Source organism: Eumetopias jubatus, unplaced genomic scaffold (genome assembly GCF_037043125.1).
Source record: "Eumetopias jubatus isolate StellerSeaLion01/CBP00866 unplaced genomic scaffold, mEumJub1_p1.0 scaffold_11, whole genome shotgun sequence".
Classification (NCBI taxonomy): domain Eukaryota; kingdom Metazoa; phylum Chordata; class Mammalia; order Carnivora; family Otariidae; genus Eumetopias; species Eumetopias jubatus.
In genome coordinates, this window is record NW_028274817.1 from 84,541,201 (window position 1) to 84,562,059 (window position 20,859).

Genomic DNA, 20,859 nt, shown 5'->3' on the forward strand with positions numbered 1-20,859 from the left:
GAATGGACTTTCTGACAAAATGTCAGAAAGATCATCTGCTTCCAAACTGAGTTGATCCCCGAAAAACTGAAACTACGGAAGGCATAACCATGATAAGGGGGGACCACTGTATATGGGATTCCTTCTTGCTGGCCTGACACAGACTCCATCCCTTGCTGGCCTTGAAGCAAGCTGCTGCGCTGCAAAGTGCCCACAGAGAGGGCCGCATGGCAGGGGGCTATAGGTGGCCTCGAGGAGCTGAGGGCCTCCATCCTCCAGCCGCAAAGAACAAAATTCTGCCAACAGCTACGTAAACTTGGAAAAAGACGCCAAGCCTCAGATGAGACTGTGGTCGCAGCCAACACCTTGACTGCAGCCTCAGAAACTGAGCAGAGGACCCAGCTAAGCCATGACAGACTCATGACCCATGGAAACCGTGAGATAAGTGGGTATTGTTTTGAGCCACATTTGTGGTCATTTATTATGCAGCGATAGAAAACTAATACACCAAGCAATATTTTATTAATTACTTAAAGATATTTATGAAATATGTATGGTAATGCTAAACCTAACAAGAGGAACAAGAAATAAAAATTTAACATTCTTATTTAAAACGAATAAAAGCCGAGACAGAAAGGTTTGGTTTTTTGTTTTTTTAAAGAAGAAGAAAAAGAGAGAGACAGACATATACTTGGAGAACAAAGTAGGCCTTGGGCTCATTATGAGCTCATAGTAAGATGTAGCTACCAAAAACCCAATGCTGTCTGAGACAGCATATAACAGCATATATATATTAACAAAATATAATGTATAAAACCAAAGTAGAAGCAGTCTTATTGTGCCATATGAACGGGTCAAATCAAATTAATAAATATTTCCTGTGTGCCTCCAAGGCATTAGGAAGAATAGAGGGACATATATGTTCCTGTCCCTCGAGTATTTTTCATGGTATCTACGGAGCTAAGATAAACATATTAAAAAGTCAAATCATAATAATTTAAAACGCAGGGGCACCTGGGTGGCTCAGATGGTTAAGCGTCTGCCTTTGGCTCAGGTCATGATCCCAGGGTCCTGGGATCGAGCCCCACATCAGGCTCCTTGCTCAGTGTGGAACCTGCTTCTCCCTGTCCCTCTGCCATTCCTTCCGCTTATGTTCTCTGGCTCTATCTTTGTGTCAAATAAATAAATAAAATCTTTAAAAAATAATAATTTAAAAAGCAGTTTAAGACAACTATAGAAAAAATGTTATAAAGCAGGCATTAGAATTCATCTAGCAATTAGTGATAGGTGTTAACAGAAGCAGGAGACAACACGTCCTTACCAGTACTATCATTATTGCTTTGCCAATAGAATATAAAAGTGAGTGTACTCAACACTGGGATTCAATTTCACATTACTGAGCGCAAGCACTTGAAATTTTGAAAATACGGAGGTAAAAAAAAAAAAACATTCAGACAAGCTCTGCTATTTTGGAGGCTTTTTAGTGACAACATTACATTTTACAGATAAGTAAATATGGGCAAAGGAGGATCAAATAATTTGTTTATGATTACAAGTCAGTAAGTCAATTGTACCGAGAAGCAGATTTTCCCTTAAGTCTAGAATGCTAATGAAAACTCACATAACCTTTCTAGGTTACAATGGCTACTTTTGGCTAACATGATGTTTTCACTAAAAGAATTTGAAATTCTGAGTCATCATTTACTCTTCTCCCTCCAAAGCAGACCAGTAGTCAAGGTTTGTCACTTCTTCCTTTGTGATGTGTCTCACATTTATCCCTTCCTTTAAGTCCCCAAAGTCAACATCTTATATCCAGACCCTTGCAATGTCCTGCCTGAATCTCTTTTGGCAATCTCCTAACTTATCTCCCCATTTGCGGTATCTGCCTGCCCCCGGTCTTGCATAGTTATAACCACGGCGTTCTCTGCTCCAAGCCCTTCAACTGCCCCCATTGCTTACAGAATAAAGTATGGACCTCTCAGTTTGAGGGCCACAGTTGGTTTCAAATTCTGGTTCTATCGCTTCCTAGCTGTGACTTAGAACCTCCTTTCATTTGTTAAATAAGGATAGTATCAACTGCCTCATATGTCCTGGTTTTTCTGGGTCTGTCCCTGTCTATATGCCTACCCCATGTGATTAGCACACCACTTCACTTTCGGAAGTGTCCAAGTTTTGACAATAAATCATTTGGGCAATAAAGGGTTGTTAGAAGGATGTAATGAGACAACGCACATAAATATAACGGGCCTGGCATGATACTTCTTTCCCATTCCCTCAAATGTACCTTATGCCTTGCTGCCTGAAATCGTATGTCTAACATCAGCAACTATAGAAGAACCTACCCCATACTACATGGTCTACCTCAGATGCTCCCTCCTCACCCTTGTCTAACTTCTATGGTATTCTAAACCTCTCGTATAATGTATATCCAACACTAGCTTGGGTCATGGTAATTTGTGCACGTGTTTTCTACTGCCTCAGAGACTAGCTGTGGGGAAGACAGTGTCTGCTTCTGTTTCCTCTTAGTCGCACACATGACACCTAGTAGTGTCTTCCCCACAGAAGATACTCACTAAATGACTTATTTAATTTAGAAATAACCCAGAATTTCGGCCACAGACTTGCATTTCGTTCCTCCGTCCACTCTTTATTTAAGCCTCTGCTGTCTTATTCTCCTGAGACTGCCACACTTGCTCATTAGTATCATCATTAGAGTACCCAGGGGACTCTAATAGAAAGCTTTCCTCTTTCATACCTGGCCACCATCCTGATTGTCTTGGGGGCGACAGTGGAGAGGAATTCTTGGAGCAATGGACCTAGGAATACAGAAGAGCCAAGAGCACAGCTTCTTCAGCCAGACTGCCTTGGTTGGACCCAGGCTCTATCAGCTACAAGCTCAGAACCCATGTAAAGCACTTGGGAAAAGTACACGGTAAATAATCAATAAATGATGGCTATTATTTTTCTCTTCCCTTCCACGACCTCAGTCAAATCAGAATACTTTACTATGAAGCGAGGCCTCTCAGCAACATCCTCTACACAGGGCAGCCAAGTACAGGCTCTCAGCAGATACCAAGTCCAGCCCACCCACAGCTCAGGGTCTTCTCTTTCTAGGATGTCTGCTTTCTTCTCTCAGTTCCTCCCTCATTTATGCCAAGTCCAAGATGGGGCCATTTCTAACAGCTTCTCTGATCACCAGCAACGACAAGAATCTTCCTGTCTGGTTCTCTAAGCATAACATCCAGGTCCAGGTTCAGGTTCAACCTCAAACCACACTCCGGGCGGCTCCTCATGATCTACGTTTCCACAAGCAGAAAATCTCTCAAAAGTTACACTCTTTATGGGTCCCCTCTTTCTATACCAATCTGCAGCCTGAAATTACTTAGCCTTTGTCTTTTCTCACAAGTGTTCCCAACACTCCAGTCTCCGCCACTGGCCCAATTCAACATCTTATAGGTACAATTATACATCCAAGAGTAAAACCTGTCTTGCTTCTTAATGCACTGGCTAAAATTCCAAATATTAGCAAACCAAGGTCAGTTAAGACAAGCTAGGGACTCTAGTCTCTAAACACACAGCTGAGTAAAGGAATTACTCATTATAGCAAATCAAGAGGACATTCATTTGAATATTCCTCTTACTTCTCATAGCTCAGGCAAAAGTGGTCTTCTTGGGGGGGGAGTGAGCTACAATGAGCTTAAAGCATTTGAGGATTTAATCAAAACTTCGTTACGTAAATAGAAGGCAACTTATATCTTCTTCATTTCAAACATAAGACTATACCTGCATTCCTCATCAGGACCTTAGGCAAAAAGCTCAAGAAATTGTAGCCTAGCATTCACTTACAATATTTAAACAAGTCAAACAAGAACAACAACTATTTATCCAGACACCAAGGCACTTAATTGTTTAATTGTGGCCTAGAATACAATTACCGTGCAACTTAGGTATTAAAATACCCACATATCAAAACTAACGACATAATTAAAATTGTTTCATCAAAAAAAAAAGAAAAATCTAATAAAAATCATGATTTTTTTTACCTAATTTTCTCTCACTTACTTTCTTAACATTAAGCTTTAACAAAACCACAGCTCCCCTAAGCCCCCCGGCCTTGATGAGTCCCTGGCAGCTTACAGAGGCCCCTGATTTGCCCAGACTCTGCCTCAACCATTATTATACCTTTTTATTTCTTAGTATAATAGTGTCAAGAAAAGAATCAAGTGAGGTACAGGTCTTATTTATATTTTATTTTTTAAAGGCATTATGGCTTGTTGTAAACAAGGCAAGCAATAAAGAAAGGTATCAAGTGAAAATGAAAACCCCTCGCCCTCCCATCCCTTAATCTCAAAAGTTAACAACTGATAACGGTTTCTCATGTATCCTTCCAGAAAATGTCTATGCATATGTAAGTATACATATCATATATACAAACTCGTATCTATCTATCCTTTTAGCTCCCCTTTCTTTCCATTGTACAGATGGGATCATACAATACCATTCTGCACCTGTTTTTCCACTTTAAATGTATCTTGGACACCATTCCCTATCATTATATATAGATCTACCTCATTCTTCTTAATGAAATGCACAGCATTCCATTGAGTGTGTACGTACACCATGATTAACATAACCAGTCGCTCGTGATGGACATCAAGATTGTCAATGGTGAAAGAGTAGCAACAATGAAACAACTAACATCCTCATGAACAGTGACTTTTGTGCAGTTCCTTTTTAGACTAGATTGACTGAGACAAAAGATATACACATCTTACATTTTGATAAGGACTTCCAAACTGCCCTCCAAACAGGCCCTAACAATTTATACTCCCACTGACTCTGCACAGAAGAGGGCTTTGAAATCAATCACCTGGTCTGAAGTTTCTGTAGCACAAAGAGGAAACTAGATGTTTAACACAAAAATAGCAAAGCACTGATGATTTTGTTACATCTTTTATTTTAACACACTCTAGAAAACCAAAGGCCACAGTGGGTGGCAGCCAAATGCCAAGTTCAGAGGGTGCTATTCCTCAGCATTAATCCAGGTCCTAAATAATGAATTCCTTAGTTTTGGAGGTTTATTGAGTGAATCCAGCATAGAAGAGAAACTCACACTGCTCCCAGCAACATCATCCACAATGATCACTAACACCAGAAGTTCTACATAATGGTGTGATAATAAGGTGGTTTCCACTCGCCCGTAATTAGTTAAAGTCACTGGCAATGAAGGCACACTATAAAACTCACTATATTAGCATATTCGTGGTATGGGATAATCTGATTGAGAGAATGCTACTTTAACAGAGAATCGGGTTTTTTCCCGTGATAGTGAACATCGATAAGCATCACTGCACAGAACCTACTGAATCACATCTAGAATAACACTTGTTTAACATTTTCGGTTTTGCAAAACACCTTAGCATATCTTACCTCATTTAACCTTCATGGCAACCCTGGTAGGAAGGCAAAGTAATCATTACTCATTATTACTCACAAAGATTCCATGAACACACAGTATGTGCTGGGTACTCTCTGCTAGGTGGTCGGTATATGAAGATGAGACCCTTCCCTCATTCACTGTAAGCCCTGCCCCATCCAATCTATCCGCAAAGCCTTCCCATTGCATTTAGGATACTTAGCAACATGGCCTACAAACCCTGTGTGACCAGAGCCTTCCCCATCCTTCCAGTTTCATCCCGTGCCCCTGGGTATTTCATTCACCATCATCCAGCCACAGCAGACCACACTAGGTAAGAATCCAGGTTCTTGCCGCCTCAGGGATTTCTGCTTCATTTCCTCTGCCTGAGACACCCTTCCCCCAATTAACTCTTTGCCTAGACAGCTCCTATTCATCTTTTGGTCTCAGCTGAACCTATCGCTTCATCCCAGACCCCTCCTCCTAATAAGTTATGTCTCCTTTATTATTCTTTTTATAGGACTTGACTTCCCTAGTACTCCTAGTACTTCATAATGAAATATCTGTGTATTTGTTTCCATTGCAACTCCCCCACATGACTGCAAGAATCGGGACTTTTGCATTCACCGCTATAACCCCAGCACATGTCCAATGCAGTGCCTGGCACATAGCAGACCTGAAAACAAAAGTACTGAATACAGCCAATGCCCTCAAGGGGCACAGGATGTAGCAGGGAAACACACAAAGAAGGGAAAGACTCATTTTACCAAGGATGGGCAAGGCGCAAGGCTTCAGGAAAGACTACGGAGAAGAGACGACCCTGAGCTGATGGCTGAAAAGTAGACATTCGCCCGGAACGCAACCCTGCTGAAATGATGTAGGCCATCAAGAGGCGACTGCAGGCAGAGAAGAGCAAGGGCTGTGCCATGCCTCTCAGACTTTTGGCTTTGATAGCTGGGTGGATAGTGGTACAATCATTCAATGGAGAGAATGCAGCTCTATTATTGTCACTTACTACCAGGGTACAGAACCTGAGGAAAAGAAGGCCTTGGCAGAGCTGAAAATCTGGATGGCGGCCATTCCTCTGCCCACCTGCCTCTCACCACTCTCAAGCTAAATAGGAAAAACTGATTTCAACCCAGGAATATTCAGTGCTAAGCCACAGGTAGCCACAGGCCAGGCCAGGGCAAGGGAGGCTGGTGGAAGGACCAGACGACTTAGCACACAGGCCCAGGAGGGTTCTCTATCTGAATACTTTTGGGGGCCAGAAGATGGCAACAATGTGACTTAAGGTATGGAAGTATCGAATCACTATATTGTACATCTAAAACTACTAAGATAACACTACATATTAATTAACTAGGAGTAAAATAAAAACTTAATAACAGTAATAATAATGGAATTTAGCATGCTTCTCTTTTTGTGTGGGAGCCAGAAGCAGGGAAGAAAAAGATTCAGTGTCCTGAGTATCTCACATGCTTGGTAATATTTTCATTTCCACTGGAGGGTCCCTTTCCTGGATTTATTTCTAACGGCTCTATGTTGTAATTTCTGGGTTGCTCTTCATGGAAGTAGTCAGGGCAGACATCCTAAATAAATATAATAAAATGCTACCTAATGCCTGAATGGTATTGGGTTGAAAAGCATCAAAATATGCCATTACTAAGGCGGCTAACCTCATCCTATTAACTCCTCAACAACTTCTCTGGTCTGGCCACGGGTCGATAAATACAAAAGGCAGGAAAAAGAAGGAGAATCTGGCATTTGTTCCCACCCAGAGTGAAACTTTCTAGTCCCCCCTCCCTCGATCCTGCCACACACAGAACAGCATTACGTGAAACAGGAAGCTTTGAATCATAATTCTGGTTAAAACATAACCTATAGTTTATTTCAAAAATGTCAACAGAGTGACTGGAAGAAAAAAAACATACCCTGGAAGCCTCAGTGAAAAAACAATTCTGGGGGGGGGGGCGGGGGAACCACCCTAAACTTTTCAAAGTCACAATAATGCATAGGAGGGGAAGACTAACATTTAGCAGAAAATTATAAAATAGCCAGGCCTAGGGGAGGCAGTGTAATTGCAGGAGAACTAAACAGGCAGGCAGACTGGCAGAGTGAGTGCGCTAAGCAGTGCTGATCATCAGGAGCCTGGGGCCTCGTCCTGGCGCGACGCACCATGCGACAGTTCTGTGACCCAGAATCAGTTTCCCTAGGCCTCAGTTTCCTCCCGTGTAAGATGAGATGTCCTGAAAGATCCCTTCCAGTTTAAAAACATCCCTTTAAGAGTATATTGATTTTTCTTTCCGCCACAATTATAGTACAATCGGAACAGCTACAACAGGTGAGTGTTTGGGTGATTCTCATTCTCATCCGCGACCATGTGAGAGGCAAATATTGTCATAGACTTTTGCATAGTTTAATAGTAAAGGTGAGTGCTTAGCAAGTGGCAGGCAGCATGCCAAGGCTCTAGATGGATTGGCTCTAGATGGATTAACGCATTTCATCCTCCCAATCCTCCTATGAGTAGATATGATGATTATTAACCCATTTTACAGATGAGGAAGGTGAGGTGTGAAGAGATAAAATAACTTGCCCACAGCTAGCAGTGATAGCCAATATACAAAGCCAGGCAGTCTGTCTCCCGAGGCTACACTTGACCCCTGATGAGACAATCGAGGCTTTCAGAGTTTAGGTAACTTGAGCTACCACCTGGCGGCACTGGGTTCAGATTCAGATGTATCAGATTTCAAGGCCCATGCTCCTTCCACAGCCCTAAGCTTGAGAAGGAATGGCTGGCTTTTAGAGAAACATTTCCTGAAAGATTATTTTTGTTTACCCCCTACCCATCCCCCCACCTCTTCTGCCCCGCTGAGGAGCTGTAGGGGGCGATAGTGAAGAGAGACTGAAGAACGCTTTTCCTGGACCTGCCGTAGGTGAGACACTCTGCCAGAGAAAGAGAAAAAGGGGAGGGGCGGGATGCTCTGCATCCTTACTCCTGCTCTAACAATGTGACTTTTGTTTGAGAGTCCTGCAGATACTAATGCTTTGGTCAACAGGCAGGAGCAGATGGCTTCTCCGAGATGATCGTGGTCCAACTCTCAAGCCACACAAGCGATCCAGATTTCACACTGAAGCTCTGTCATCAACTCACTAACTGCTTTGTGATGCTCCCCACCGCCCGCATGTGTTAGCTAAATCACCAGAGTGTTTACAAATACACTGTGATGTGCTAAGGGAAAAAAAATCTGTGAGGTCAAAACATACTTCCTTTGGATCGGAGTTTCTCATTGCAACTATCTGTTTTACTACCATTTTCCCCTGTCTTATGTTCATTCTTATCCTGACATATTTTGCCACCTCACCTTATTATGTAACCCCCACATTTAGATGAAGTGTAATTTCCCAATTGTTGCACAATCTCCCTGCCTGTCCCCACTCTCACTCCCAAAAGAGTTTCTGGAGTCAATGGGAGAGATGCCCAAAAATCACAAGAGTACTTGAGGAAGTATTAGTAGCAAAAAAAAAACAAAAAACAAAAAAAAACTGCTCTGACCAAACCCCTGGGGTCTTGGGGTTTTTTTTTTTTTAATGGAGGGGGCACAGAGTGACTGAAGCAATTGTCCAGAAGCCCACACAATTCACTCCTTGTTGGTGGCACTATTATTGTATATTGTATTTTCAAATAACTTTTTTTTATTATAAAAGTAACACATACTTATTGCATAAAATCCGGAAAATAAAAGAATGAAAAAAGGGAAAAATACGTGCATCCTACTACCTGGAGATAGCCACTTTCACAACTTGGTTCCTTTCCTTCCATTCCATATTTATCGTTACATTCACAGGCGAATATGTAACATGTAAACACACAGTGACACATATAGTCCCACACCTAAATTAAAAAGGCAGAAATGGAATAGTCCCATATTTTTCTACTGTATCACGAAGATTTTTCTCGGCATGAGTCTTTTTTTTAAAACGTTTTATTTTTTTTTTTTTTTTAAAGATTTTATTTGTTTGCTAGAGAAAGAGTACAAGCGGAGGGAGTGGCAGGCAGAGGGTGAAGCAGGCTCCCTGTTGAGCAAGAAGCCCGATGCAGGACTCAATCCCAGGAACCTGGGATCATGACCTGAGCTGAAGGCAGACGCTTAACCGACTGCACCACCCAGGTGTCCCTTAAAGGTTTTATTTATTTATTTGAGAGAGAGAGAATGAGAAAGAAAGAGCACATGAGAGGGGGTAGGGTCAGAGGGAGAAGCAGACTCCCTGCTAAGCAGGGAGCCCGATGCGGGACTCGATCCCGGGACTCCAGGATCATGACCTGAGCCGAAGGCAGTCGCTTAACCAACGGAGCCACCCAGGGCCCTCCCCCCCCCGGCATGAGTCTTGATATTTAATGGCCAGATATTTTACTATGTGGACCTGCCATAATTTACTCACATTCCCCTACTATGCAAACTCTGTCTTCAGTTTTTCACTATTATAAATACGTAATATGTAAAGCTGTGCATGTGTATCAGAGATTTCCTTCAGAAAAAAAAAATTAGCAAGGAATCCATATTATTTACAGAAAAGTTGGAAGATACAAATAAGCAAAAACAAAGTCAACTGTAATTTCTTTCTTTAATACTTCTGTGTGCATCCCCTCAGATTTTTCTTTATATTATACACACATGGGCACAAAAACATATATTAAAATGGGGTCATATTATTAAAAAATAAGTTACTAATAATAGTTACCATGTATTGACTACTTACCATATGCCAGGCACTGCAATCTCCTCACATTCCCACCCATTCTACATGTTAGCTCCACCGTTCCCAAACTTGTCTACACACTGAAGTCACCCAGGGAGCTTCAAAACTCCAGAAGGCTGCATCCAGTCCCCAAAGATTGCGGCTTTTAATCAGCTGGGTGAGGCCGGGACTTGGGAGGCTTTAAGAGATCCCCAGGTGATCCTTTTTTTTTTAATTTTTTTATTGTTATGTTAATCACCATACATTACATCATTAGTTTTTGATGTAGTGTTCCATGATTCATTGTGCATAACACCCAGTGCTCCACGCAGAATGTGCCCTCTTTAATACCCATCACCAGGCTAACCCATCCCCCCACCCCCCTCCCCTCTAGAACCCTCAGTTTGTTTTTCAGAGTCCATCGTCTCTCATGGTCCGTCTCCCCCCCCCCGACTTACTCCCCTTCATTCTTCCCCTCCTGCTATCTTCTTCTTCTTTTTTTTTCTTAACATATATTGCATTATTTGTTTCAGAAGTACAGATCCGTGATTCATCAGTCTTGTACAATTCACAGTGCTCACCATAGCACATACCCTCCCCAATGTCTATCACCCAGCCACCCAATCCCTCCCACCCCCCACCACTCCAGCAACCCTCAGGTGATCCTAATGGGTGTACCAGTTGGGAACTATTAGGTTCGCTGCTATTCTGTCCCTCTTACTAACGTGGAAGCTGAGGAACACTCAGGTAAGAAACTTCCCAACGTCACCCAGCCGATAAAACTGGGATTTCAATCCAACCCTAAGCCCAGAGCCCAGACTTTTTTTTTTAAGATTGATTGATTGATTGATTGATTTGTCAGAGAGAGAGAGAGAACGCACAAGCAGAGGGAGGGGCAGAGGGAGAAGCAGGCTCCCCACTGAGCAAGGAGCCCGATGCAGGACTCGATCCCAGGACCCTGGGATCATGACCTGAGCCAAAGGCAGACGCCCAACCGACTGAGCCACACAGGCGTCCCAGCTTTTTTTTTTTTAATATGGTTGACACACAATGTTACATTAGTTTCAGGTGTACGGTACAGTGAACCCACAGGTCTATCCCTTATGCTGCGCTCACCACAAGTGCGGCTCTCATCTGTCACCATACAACTGTCACCATGCAATGGTATATTACAATACCATTGACTAAATTATTCCCTGTGCTGTGGCCTTTCATCCCCGGAGCCCAGACTTTTTAACTATTGATAATCTGGGATCTGCTTCCCCCATCACCACTCATATAACATCATATTATGGACCTATGCTCTATGTTAATTAAGTAGAACTCAGCATTATCCTTTTTAGTAACTACAGTATTCCACTGTATCGCTACTTTAGAATGCAAGTGCTACCAATTCCCCCCATCCCCCGCTCTAGAAAATGCTGCAATGAATATCCTTACTGACATACCTTTGTGCACATCCTTAATTACTTCCTTGGGATAAATTCCAAAAAAAAAATGCTGGGTCAAAAGGTAAATATGGTTTTTAAAGCTTTTAATAAACACTGCCAAACTGACATTCCCACCAGAAGTGTATAAGAATGCCTGCTTCCTCATGTCCTTGCCAACACTGAGTTTTGTCATTCCTTTTTAATCTTGGCAAATTATATTGGAGAAAATGGTATGCCATCTTAAATCTCCTTCCTTTGACTACCACTAAGAACATTTTTTCACATATATGGGCCATTTATATTTCTTCTTTGATGTATTTTCCTATTCCCATCCTTTGCTAGTCAAACACATTTTTCTTACTGCTTTTTTTAAGATTTTATTTATTTGACAGAGAGAGACACAGTGAGTGGGAATGAGAAGCAGGCTTCCCACTGAGCCGGGAGCCCGATGCAAGGCTCAATCCCAGGACCCTGGGATCCTAACCTGAGCCGAAGGCAGACAGATGCTTAACCGACTGAGCCACCCAGGCGCCCCACTGCTCTGTCTTTATGTATTAAGAATAACGAGTCTTGGGATGCCTGGGTGGCTCAGTCGGTTAAGCAGCTGCCTTCGGCTCAGGTCAGGATCCCAGGGTCCTGGGATCGAGTCCCACATCGGGCTCCTTGCTCAGCGGGGAGCCTGCTTCTCCCTCTGCCTGCCGCTCTCCTGCTTGTGCTCTGTCTCTCTCTCTGACAAATAAACAAAATCTTAAAAAAAAAAAAAAAGAAGAATGAGTCTTTTTGCAATTGCTTCCAGTTTTCTCATTAACTGTATTTTTGGGGAGGAATTTTTTAAAATTTTCATAGTTGATTATATTAATATTTTATTATTTTACCTTTGATATTATGCATACAAATATCTTCCCTACCCCACGATTATATATTCTCCTATGTTTTTGAGTTCTGTTATCTCTCTTTTTAGAAAAGTTTTAATTATTTAATGATGCAGTTCCCAAACAGAATTACACATTAGAATTGCTTAGAGTTTTGTTTTGTTTTTTTTTTTAATGCTCAGGTCCTAAGACTGAACCACAATTTAGGGACCTGAGACCTGAGCAGGCACCTTTTTAAAAGCACCATGGACAATTCTGAGGCACCCCCTCCTAAAAGAAACAGCATTTCATCTTCTAAATTTATATTGGTGTCATTTTTTTTTTCCAAATTACTTCGGCACATGTGTTAAATAAATCATTTCGTGCATAAGAAATGCTACCTTTATCCTAGTTGGCAAGCTCCATGGAAGCAGAGACCATACCCGTTTTACTGACCGTTGCACCTCTAGGGCTCAGCACAGTGCCTGGTGCACAACTGGTGCCTAATAAACGATAATCGAATAAATAAATAACACCTGACCACACGTCTCCAACCTCATCCCACCCCAAACTGGCTAGTCCTCTTGTCAATAATTCCTCAACCATTAGACCAAGAAAACTGATGGTATTGATGATGACCCTGAGTTACCAAAAATATTAAATTATGCCCAGTAGACTCTGTTTAAAGGAGCCAGGAAATGTGTTAGAGGGCTTCATCGAATGAAGTCAGTAATGCTGACCATGCTTAAGAAGTACGGGAATTCTGATAAAATTCTCCACGGAGGAGCTAGGCAACATTGACCTGAGAGGCTAAGGAGACTCGGCTTCCTCTGGCTCTTAGAGTTCCTCACCTAGCTCCAGAAACTGATTCAGAGCTTCCCTGAGCTGAGAAGAGACCCACACATTCCCTCTTCCATGAGCCCATGGAAAGAAAATTGGAATAGGGAACCAGGACACCTGGGTTTTAGTCCTGTCACCACTATCAACCTGTGTGAGCATGGGCATGTCACCTAACCTCTGGGGTTGGGCTAGATGTTTTCTAAGGATCTCTCCAGATTGAAACCTCTACCTAAAGACCCAAACAGATGACCACAGGGCAGGGCTTCCAAGGACAACCTGAAATTCCCTCCACGGGGCCCCAGGCCCACCTCAGGCTAGAGCAAAATAATAGTGACAACAACAGTAGTAGTCATATAAGTAGTAGCAATAGTAATGGTAGTAACAGCAGCAGCTACTGCTTAATTTTAATGAGCACTTACTATATGCTGAGCAATATTCTAAATGTCTTACTACTAAGAATAAAGGCACACACTTCCACGGAACTTACGAGGTCCTAAGTGCTTTGCATAGATTAATCTTCAAAACAACCCTATAAGGCGAGTTCTATTATTATTCTCATTTCACAAAGGAGGAAACTGAGACACAGCGAGATTAAGGGACTTGCCCAAGATCTCACACTACCAAGTGATAGGACCAGTAGAGGTGAACCCAAAACCATATTTTTAACTATTATACCACACTGCCAGCCAAACTATTATTGTACTATGCTTGTCACTTCAGAGGTTGCACAAAACAAAGAATAAGCTGCCATTAGTTATAGGGAATACTCCGCTCGTCACTAATGCTAGGAAAATTCAGTCTTACTCCAATGTCATTTTAAGCAGATCCGGTTTCAGGGCCTGAGACTGCAAGATACATTATTTATTAAGAAAATCCGCCGTTTTATTAAGAACTGGCATCCACTAAAATGTTTTTATTAGAAAATAAATAAATCATTAACTACTAACGACGTTTCCCATTAAACAGAGAAAAAACACAAGCTCTTTCTGCGTCATTAGGAACAAAACTTTAGATCCCCACCTGCACCAACTTCAGTTCCCTACTCCCAGCACTACCTTTTAATCACAGACCTGACAGCCCACAGGTGTCCCAAGCAAAAGAGGCCAAACCGAAGGCAGGACACTAACTTCCCACCATCCCCATACCCTTCTGACCTCCTCCTGTGGCCCCCATCTCAGTGACTGGCACCACCAGCCCCAAGCACCCAGACTGGGTGTCAGCCCGGGCTGCTCACCCCACATCCGGCACAGGACATTTCTAGAATTCATCCCGTGGCTCTCTGCCCCTGCTGCCCCGGCTCCTGCTCAGACCCCCATCTCTTTCCCTCAACTACTCTACCTGAAACCTTCCAACCACTTGGCTTGCTTTCTCTCCAGCTCCAACTCCACCTCAACACTGCTGCCAAAGTAATCCTTCTAAAACAAAATCTGATTATGTTACTTCCCTGTTTAGAATCTTTGTCTCCTGGATAAAGTGTAAAATCCTTCCTAGAACATACAAGGTTCTTTATTATCTGGCCTCCGACTACCTTCCCTGCTTCATCCAAGGTCGTGGCCCACACATCTCACACAAGGCAAACGGAGCAACTTGGAAGTTCCCAAACAGTGCTTCTCTGTCTGCCCAGAATGCAATTCTCTCATTTGCCCATCTGGCAAACTCCCACTCATTTTTTTTAGACCAGCTCAAAATTCAAAATTCAGCACGCTTTTCTCTGGGCTTCCGTCACATCTTGCACCTCTCCCTATTCTGACACTTAATTCAACCTAACACAATTATCTGTTTATATGTCTCTCTTTCCCATAAGACAAGGAACCCTCTAGGGCTCTGTGTTTTGCACATTTCAGTATCATGTTTGTTGAATAAAAGAATGTCCCGGGATTTAAACCAGAATTTCCAAACTGCTCCTGATCAGTGTCCACTGTGTGCATCAAAGCAAGCAATACAGGCCAAATCCCCTTTCAATAAACATCTTCAAATTGACGATCCTCATACGTCAAAAATACTTGTTACATTTGTGTGCCTTCACACTTGAAGCCATACCCAGCGGGAGACAGTTTTAACAGATACCTCAGACAACCAACAAACCTACCTGTTGAATACTTAGAGCTATTCAAGTTCTTGCATAGTCTACTCCATCTAAGTGGTCCTTAACCTTTTGTGGGTCATAGACCAGTTTAGGCAGCGTTTGTCTATCATTTCTTAAACCCACACGCCCTTTTGAGAAACATAAAAATCCCACATACCCCCAGAAATGCTGACAGTCTCCCAAAGGCACAATCCTCAACCCCACCAAAAATAAAAAATAACTTCGTATGTGGTAGGAATTCCCAGGTTCACAAAAGATGTAAACCCATCAGGCAAGACATCGTTGAGTTTTGCTCTTGGGTAGTTCACAGTATTAAAATAGGCATTTTCCTTCTATCACCAAAGATAAACATTATAACAGTAAATATGCTTTAAAGTCTTTATGGGGAAGAGGAAGCCAGAGAGGTGCTGACATCTGTCTCCCCCACCATTGGGAACCTTATGATAGGAATTTGCCGGAAACAAATGAAAAGCACAAATATGAAAAAAAAATCCTCTGTTTCCTCACATATAACCCCCACAAGCACATGTTCAAGCAAAGGGAGTTCTTTGAAAATGCTTCTGGCATTACATTTTCCGGCGACTTCCCTCTCCCTACCCCTCCACCCCTACTTTAAAATACGTCAAACTACTAGCTAGCAGCAACGTCTTTCAAATTAATATCCTTTGTCCTTGTGGAGACAAAGGGTTAAATTAAAGAAATAGCTGGCTGCCTGCCACTGGCTTGGGGGGTTGGGTTGGGATGGAGGATAGAGAAGGAGGAAAAACCAGTTAGAGAAATAAGTGCTGATTTCTTACCCTGCCACATGGCCATCTTGATCCTGTCCTCTCCCACGTTGGGGGTCACACACTCAGTTTCCCAAATTCCTCCACTTTTGTAAGGAGGCTCGAATGGGATGTAGATGCAACAGCAGCTGTGTGGTCTTGTTTTCTGCAAGTGGCTCAAGCCCTGAACCTGAAAATGTGAACAGAAAAATGAATACCTAAACAGAAAAAAAAAACATTCCAAATCCTTAAAAGTTACCTCCTGTCCCTCTTTGAACCTCTCTTTCAAAGATATGCAGACATGGGCAGTGTCAAGTTTTTCCCAGAGAGGTACCGCTTTAAAAAGACAGACTGGGAAGATCTAGAGTCAGTTACTATTGCCACTGAGTGCTGGCCAATTCTGCATGAATCACTGGATCTTCAGTAAATAGGTTTCAGAATCTCAAAGGATGGGTGGTTGAATGAGATAACAATTAAACGTCTTTCCTATCTTGAAGTTCCACAGTTTGGGAAAAGAAGAGCAGCATAATATCCAATGTCCTCCCCTACCCCCCAACACCAACTTTACATTTAAAAATTAGTAGAGAGGAGAGCAAATTTTGTAATACTTCATGTTTTAAAATAGCCCCTGTATCGGAATGGAAAAGAAAGGAAACATAATAAAAAGTTAAGAGCAATGCCCTTTGGGTCATGGTTCTTCCTCTCGGCTTCATTATACTTTCCCATACTTTCCCATACTCCTATAGAGAACATATACTGCTTTCCTATTCAGGAGGAAGAACCAAAAACAAAGAAAAATGTAAAAACAGAATACTAATTTAAGGACAACCAAATTAACTCAGCTAATTCCTAAATTTAAAGCGTCAAATTCAGTCTTAGGACAATACAATTTGCAAGGATAGGAAAGGAGCTAGGAATGAGAAGGGAGGGGGCAAGGAAATGTCCGACTACTTCGTTTGATTCAGCGGCTTAACATATTAAACACCGTGCTGCCCACTTAAACAAGTTCCTAATTAATAAACTGGTCTTCCTTATTTAGCATACAAGCCATCTGCTTTGTCTCAGAAAAAGCCCTCACCTTTTTGACTTGGTCAACATGAAAGGACATTGCTATTTCCATAGCTTTTAGACCAGCGACACCTCCACCCCCGAAGTGAAAGTGCTAACGCACACATACTGAAGACTAATACAAACTTGAGAGTCATCATTTTGGTCTTCCTTAACGACTTTTTCTTTCTTTCTTTTTTTTTTTTTTAGGACAAGATTGTCAATGTGTACACTAGTCCCAAAAGCACCGACAGAGGAAAAAACAATGCTTTGGATAAGGAAAGGCTCGCAAAGTCCAAGAAAACTTAGGAACTCAGAAGTCCAAGGATGAATTCATCAGGAAAAAGCGCCCCGATGACTTATCTGGAAGCTGGGACCGTTTGTTTTGGTTTGCCTCCCCCCCCCCTTTTTTCGCGTACAGTTAAGTAGTGGTCCGCGCCTCTTGGGACCAGGCGAAATTTAACATCTCTGAAGTTAAACCCGCGTAGTTGCTAAAAAATGTATCAAGTTGACGTAAAGCAGATTCTTACTGGCTTTTTATGCTCCACGCTTCTGGATTTCCCTCACTTATTCGGGGTAGCTTACACTGACGTTATCACACGGGCACACGGACAACTTCGCTTGGCACTCCAGGAAACTGATTTGCTCTGCAATGTTAAGAAAGGTAAACGTGCATCAATGCGAAGGTAAAGCTTTCCCCTTCGGGGTGAAGGCGCTCAAGCGCAAGCCTAGAAAAGTCTGGAGAGAACCAGCTACCCGCGTTAAGTGGGCGGGGGGGGGGAGGAAAACTCGCGGCTACGACTTTTCTGAGAGCCTGGAGTCCACTTCGCTAAGACCCACACAAACCTGCGAGTCCAGAGCAGGAGGAAGAAGAACGGGGCCTCGACAGAGCCTCACCAGCCAAAACCACTCTGCCCCAGTCCAGGAAAAGGGACGCCTTGCAGCCAGCCTCCCCCCATTCAAAAGCGGGACGGGCTTGGCGCCGCTCCGCGAGAAAACTTCGCTGGGACAGCGCAGGGACCCTGGCTCGGAGAATAGGGCAGGGCTCCCGGGAAGATGCCGCCCTGCACTGGCTAGAACTAGCCGGTCTAACTCCTCCGAGTGCCAGGCGGTGGCGGCCGGGCAAGGGGAACCCCCATCTCCGGGGCGCCGAGCCAGCGGGGGGAGCGCTTCCCCTGTGTCGCTGCGCCCCGGGGCTGCTCCGCGGGTGGGCCGGGGGCCAGCGGCCGGCGAAGGACCTGTTGGGGAAGCGACAGCCCATCTGTCTTTACCTGTCGCCGAGGTCAGGGGCGGCGGAGCCTGTGTCGGCCGCCGGCGGGCCGAGCGCTCAGTCGGCTCTGGCGTCCAGGACACCAAGCTGAGCTAGCGCCCCACGTAGCCGGCAGAGCTTCATTCACAGCCCAGCCGGGAGGAGGGGGAGCGGAGCGGGCGCGCGGCTCATGTGACAGGCGCCTCGCAAGTATCGGCCAAGCAGAGCCAATGTCTGCGCGTGCGCGCCCTGGCCGGCCTTCCCCCGACACCTCGGCCCAGCGGGGGCGGAGGTGAGGCGAGCAGCGGCGGCGACGGGGCGGAGAAAGCGGCGAAGGAGGAGTTTCCGCGTGCGCAACCGCAGTAAGTCGGCCCTGCTCGCTGCCATATTTAATGAGGACTGGGCGGGTCCTAACCCAGTGCTGGGCGGGCCAATTGCTTTTTGAAAAAGAAATGCTCCATTACGTTTCACTGTTTCCAGCCTGGGATACGGTTCTTTTGGGGTTTTGTCCTTAGAATGAAACTGTTTATCCTGGGCTTCTGGCCCACAGAACAGCTAGTAGTAATCTAATGCTAATTACATTAGCTCGCATATTTTGAGCCTCTAATTGTGTGCCAGGCACTGCCCTAAGCCCTTAACTCATTTTCATCTCATTTGACGCCTGCAATAACCGCACGGGGGTACGTACTATTATTCTCCACTTTTATTCGTGAGAAAACAGAGGCACAGAAAGAGTAAGTTGTCCGAGCGCACATAACAGGAGTAGGAATGGTGATCAAATATAGTGATGCTTTTTAACAATTTGATCCTCATTGTAGCACTGGATAATCTACACGGCGGTTTTCAGTCTTATTTTAATAATGACTAAACGGAGGCTCAGAAAAAGCAAAAATCACAGGTCTCAGTTAAGTGGCAGAACTGAGAGCCCAACCCAGGTCTACGTGGAATTGGAAGAAACAGCCCCTCATCTTACAAAAGAGAAAATAGGCCCGTGGAGTGCGTTGACTTATTGAGGTGATCCTGCTAATTAGTTATCAGCAGAACTGAGACCGGAATCCATTTAATCAATCCAGGTAATCTAAAAGTCAGGCTTTTTGACCATTGCAGTGCAGAAGACCACACACAAGAGAAACCACGGGGCATCTCAGCAAACAAAGAAAAACAGTCACTACAGAATTTGAGGGAATGGTGGAGTTTAGATCAATTTTAAACGAAGGATTGTTTTGGGGAAGCGCAAAGCAGGACTGTGTGAAGGGGTCAACATCAGGTCTGGACTGTGAAATGAACCCAGAGACCTGTTTCCTTGGAAACCACAAAGTAAAAATAGATGTGGAATGTTGTGTCCAGATACCCCTTATCCAAAGCTCTGCACCTGGATAGGAAATCAAGGCGGCCTCTTCGTGTCCAAGAACCTTATGTCTTCCAAATGTGGGATGTTTTATTCTCGTTGGTATGATTTCAAACAGCAAAGTCCCTGATAGTCTGTGTTTGTAGAGAACAAAGTTTCTCGGCGAATAAAAAAAGTGGTGGTCACTCAACGGAGGTTGTTATCACTTTACAGCTGCAATGTGTCTTTGGGAGAAATATTGTTCCCTATAAAATTTGCAGCTGGCTTTATCTGTGTCTGTTATTCCAGCCTGATGAATGGCCAGATTTTTGCTTTCTCGGTCCAAGCTGATTTTTACTTTCTCACCTGGTAGCATTTTGTCCCTGCCTTCAGGCACTCACAGCGTAATGGGTGAGTGGGTGGGTGGGAGATAGCCACAAGTAACTAGAAAGAATCCAGGGAAGGTTATGCTGAGTCCTCTGATAAAGGTAAATACAAGTGGAGATAGTAACTTGTGCAAAGGAAATCACCTATGAGGACCTGTGAGTAGTCCTGTATGATCGAAGCTTAGGGTTAGGGAAGTGTCGGGGAGATACAACCAGAAATTCAGGCCAAATTTTGGAGGATCCTAAATGTCAGACTGAGATTTGTACTTAATTCAGAAAGTGAAAATGAATTAAGGTTTTTGAGCAAGGGAATCCCGTTATTGGAGCTCTTCTTTAAGAAAGTGACTCTGAGGGGGCACCTGGGTGGCTCAGTCAGTTGAGCGTCTTCCTTCAGCTCAGGTCATGATCCTGGAGTCCCAGAATCGAGTCCCGCATTGGGCTCCCTGCTCACCCGGGAGTCTGCTTATCCCTCTGACCCTCCCCGCTCTCATGCTTTCTCTCTCCCTCTCTCTCAAATAAATAAAATCTTTTTTTAAAAAGTGAATCTGGGGGGCGCCTGGGTGGCTCAGTCATTAAGCGTCTGCCTTCAGCTCGGATCATGGTCCCAGGGTCCTGGGATAGAGCCTCACATCGGGCTCCCTGCTCCACGGGAAGCTTGCTTCCCCCTCTCCCACTCCCCCTGCTTGTGTTCCTGCTCTCACTATCTCTCTGTCAAACAAATAAATAAAATCTTTAAAATAAAAAAGT

General features: G+C 43.7%; 1 protein-coding gene across 2 annotated transcripts in view; it reads right to left on the reverse strand.

Moving 5' to 3' along the window:
- Positions 1 to 18,651, reverse strand: part of CLCN5 (Cl-/H+ antiporter 5) — a 157,189-nt gene extending 138,538 nt beyond the window's left edge. For both annotated transcript variants that reach the window (XM_028092965.2, XM_028092964.2), the window contains exons 1-3: positions 18,422 to 18,651; positions 17,681 to 17,797; positions 16,137 to 16,293 (exon numbers count right to left, since the gene is read on the reverse strand). In XM_028092965.2, coding sequence (XP_027948766.1) covers positions 16,137 to 16,152 — 16 coding nt within the window. In that variant the 5' untranslated portion in view covers positions 16,153 to 16,293; positions 17,681 to 17,797; positions 18,422 to 18,651. The remainder of the gene's footprint in view (positions 1 to 16,136; positions 16,294 to 17,680; positions 17,798 to 18,421) is intronic.
- Positions 18,652 to 20,859: the final 2,208 nt, after the last annotated feature.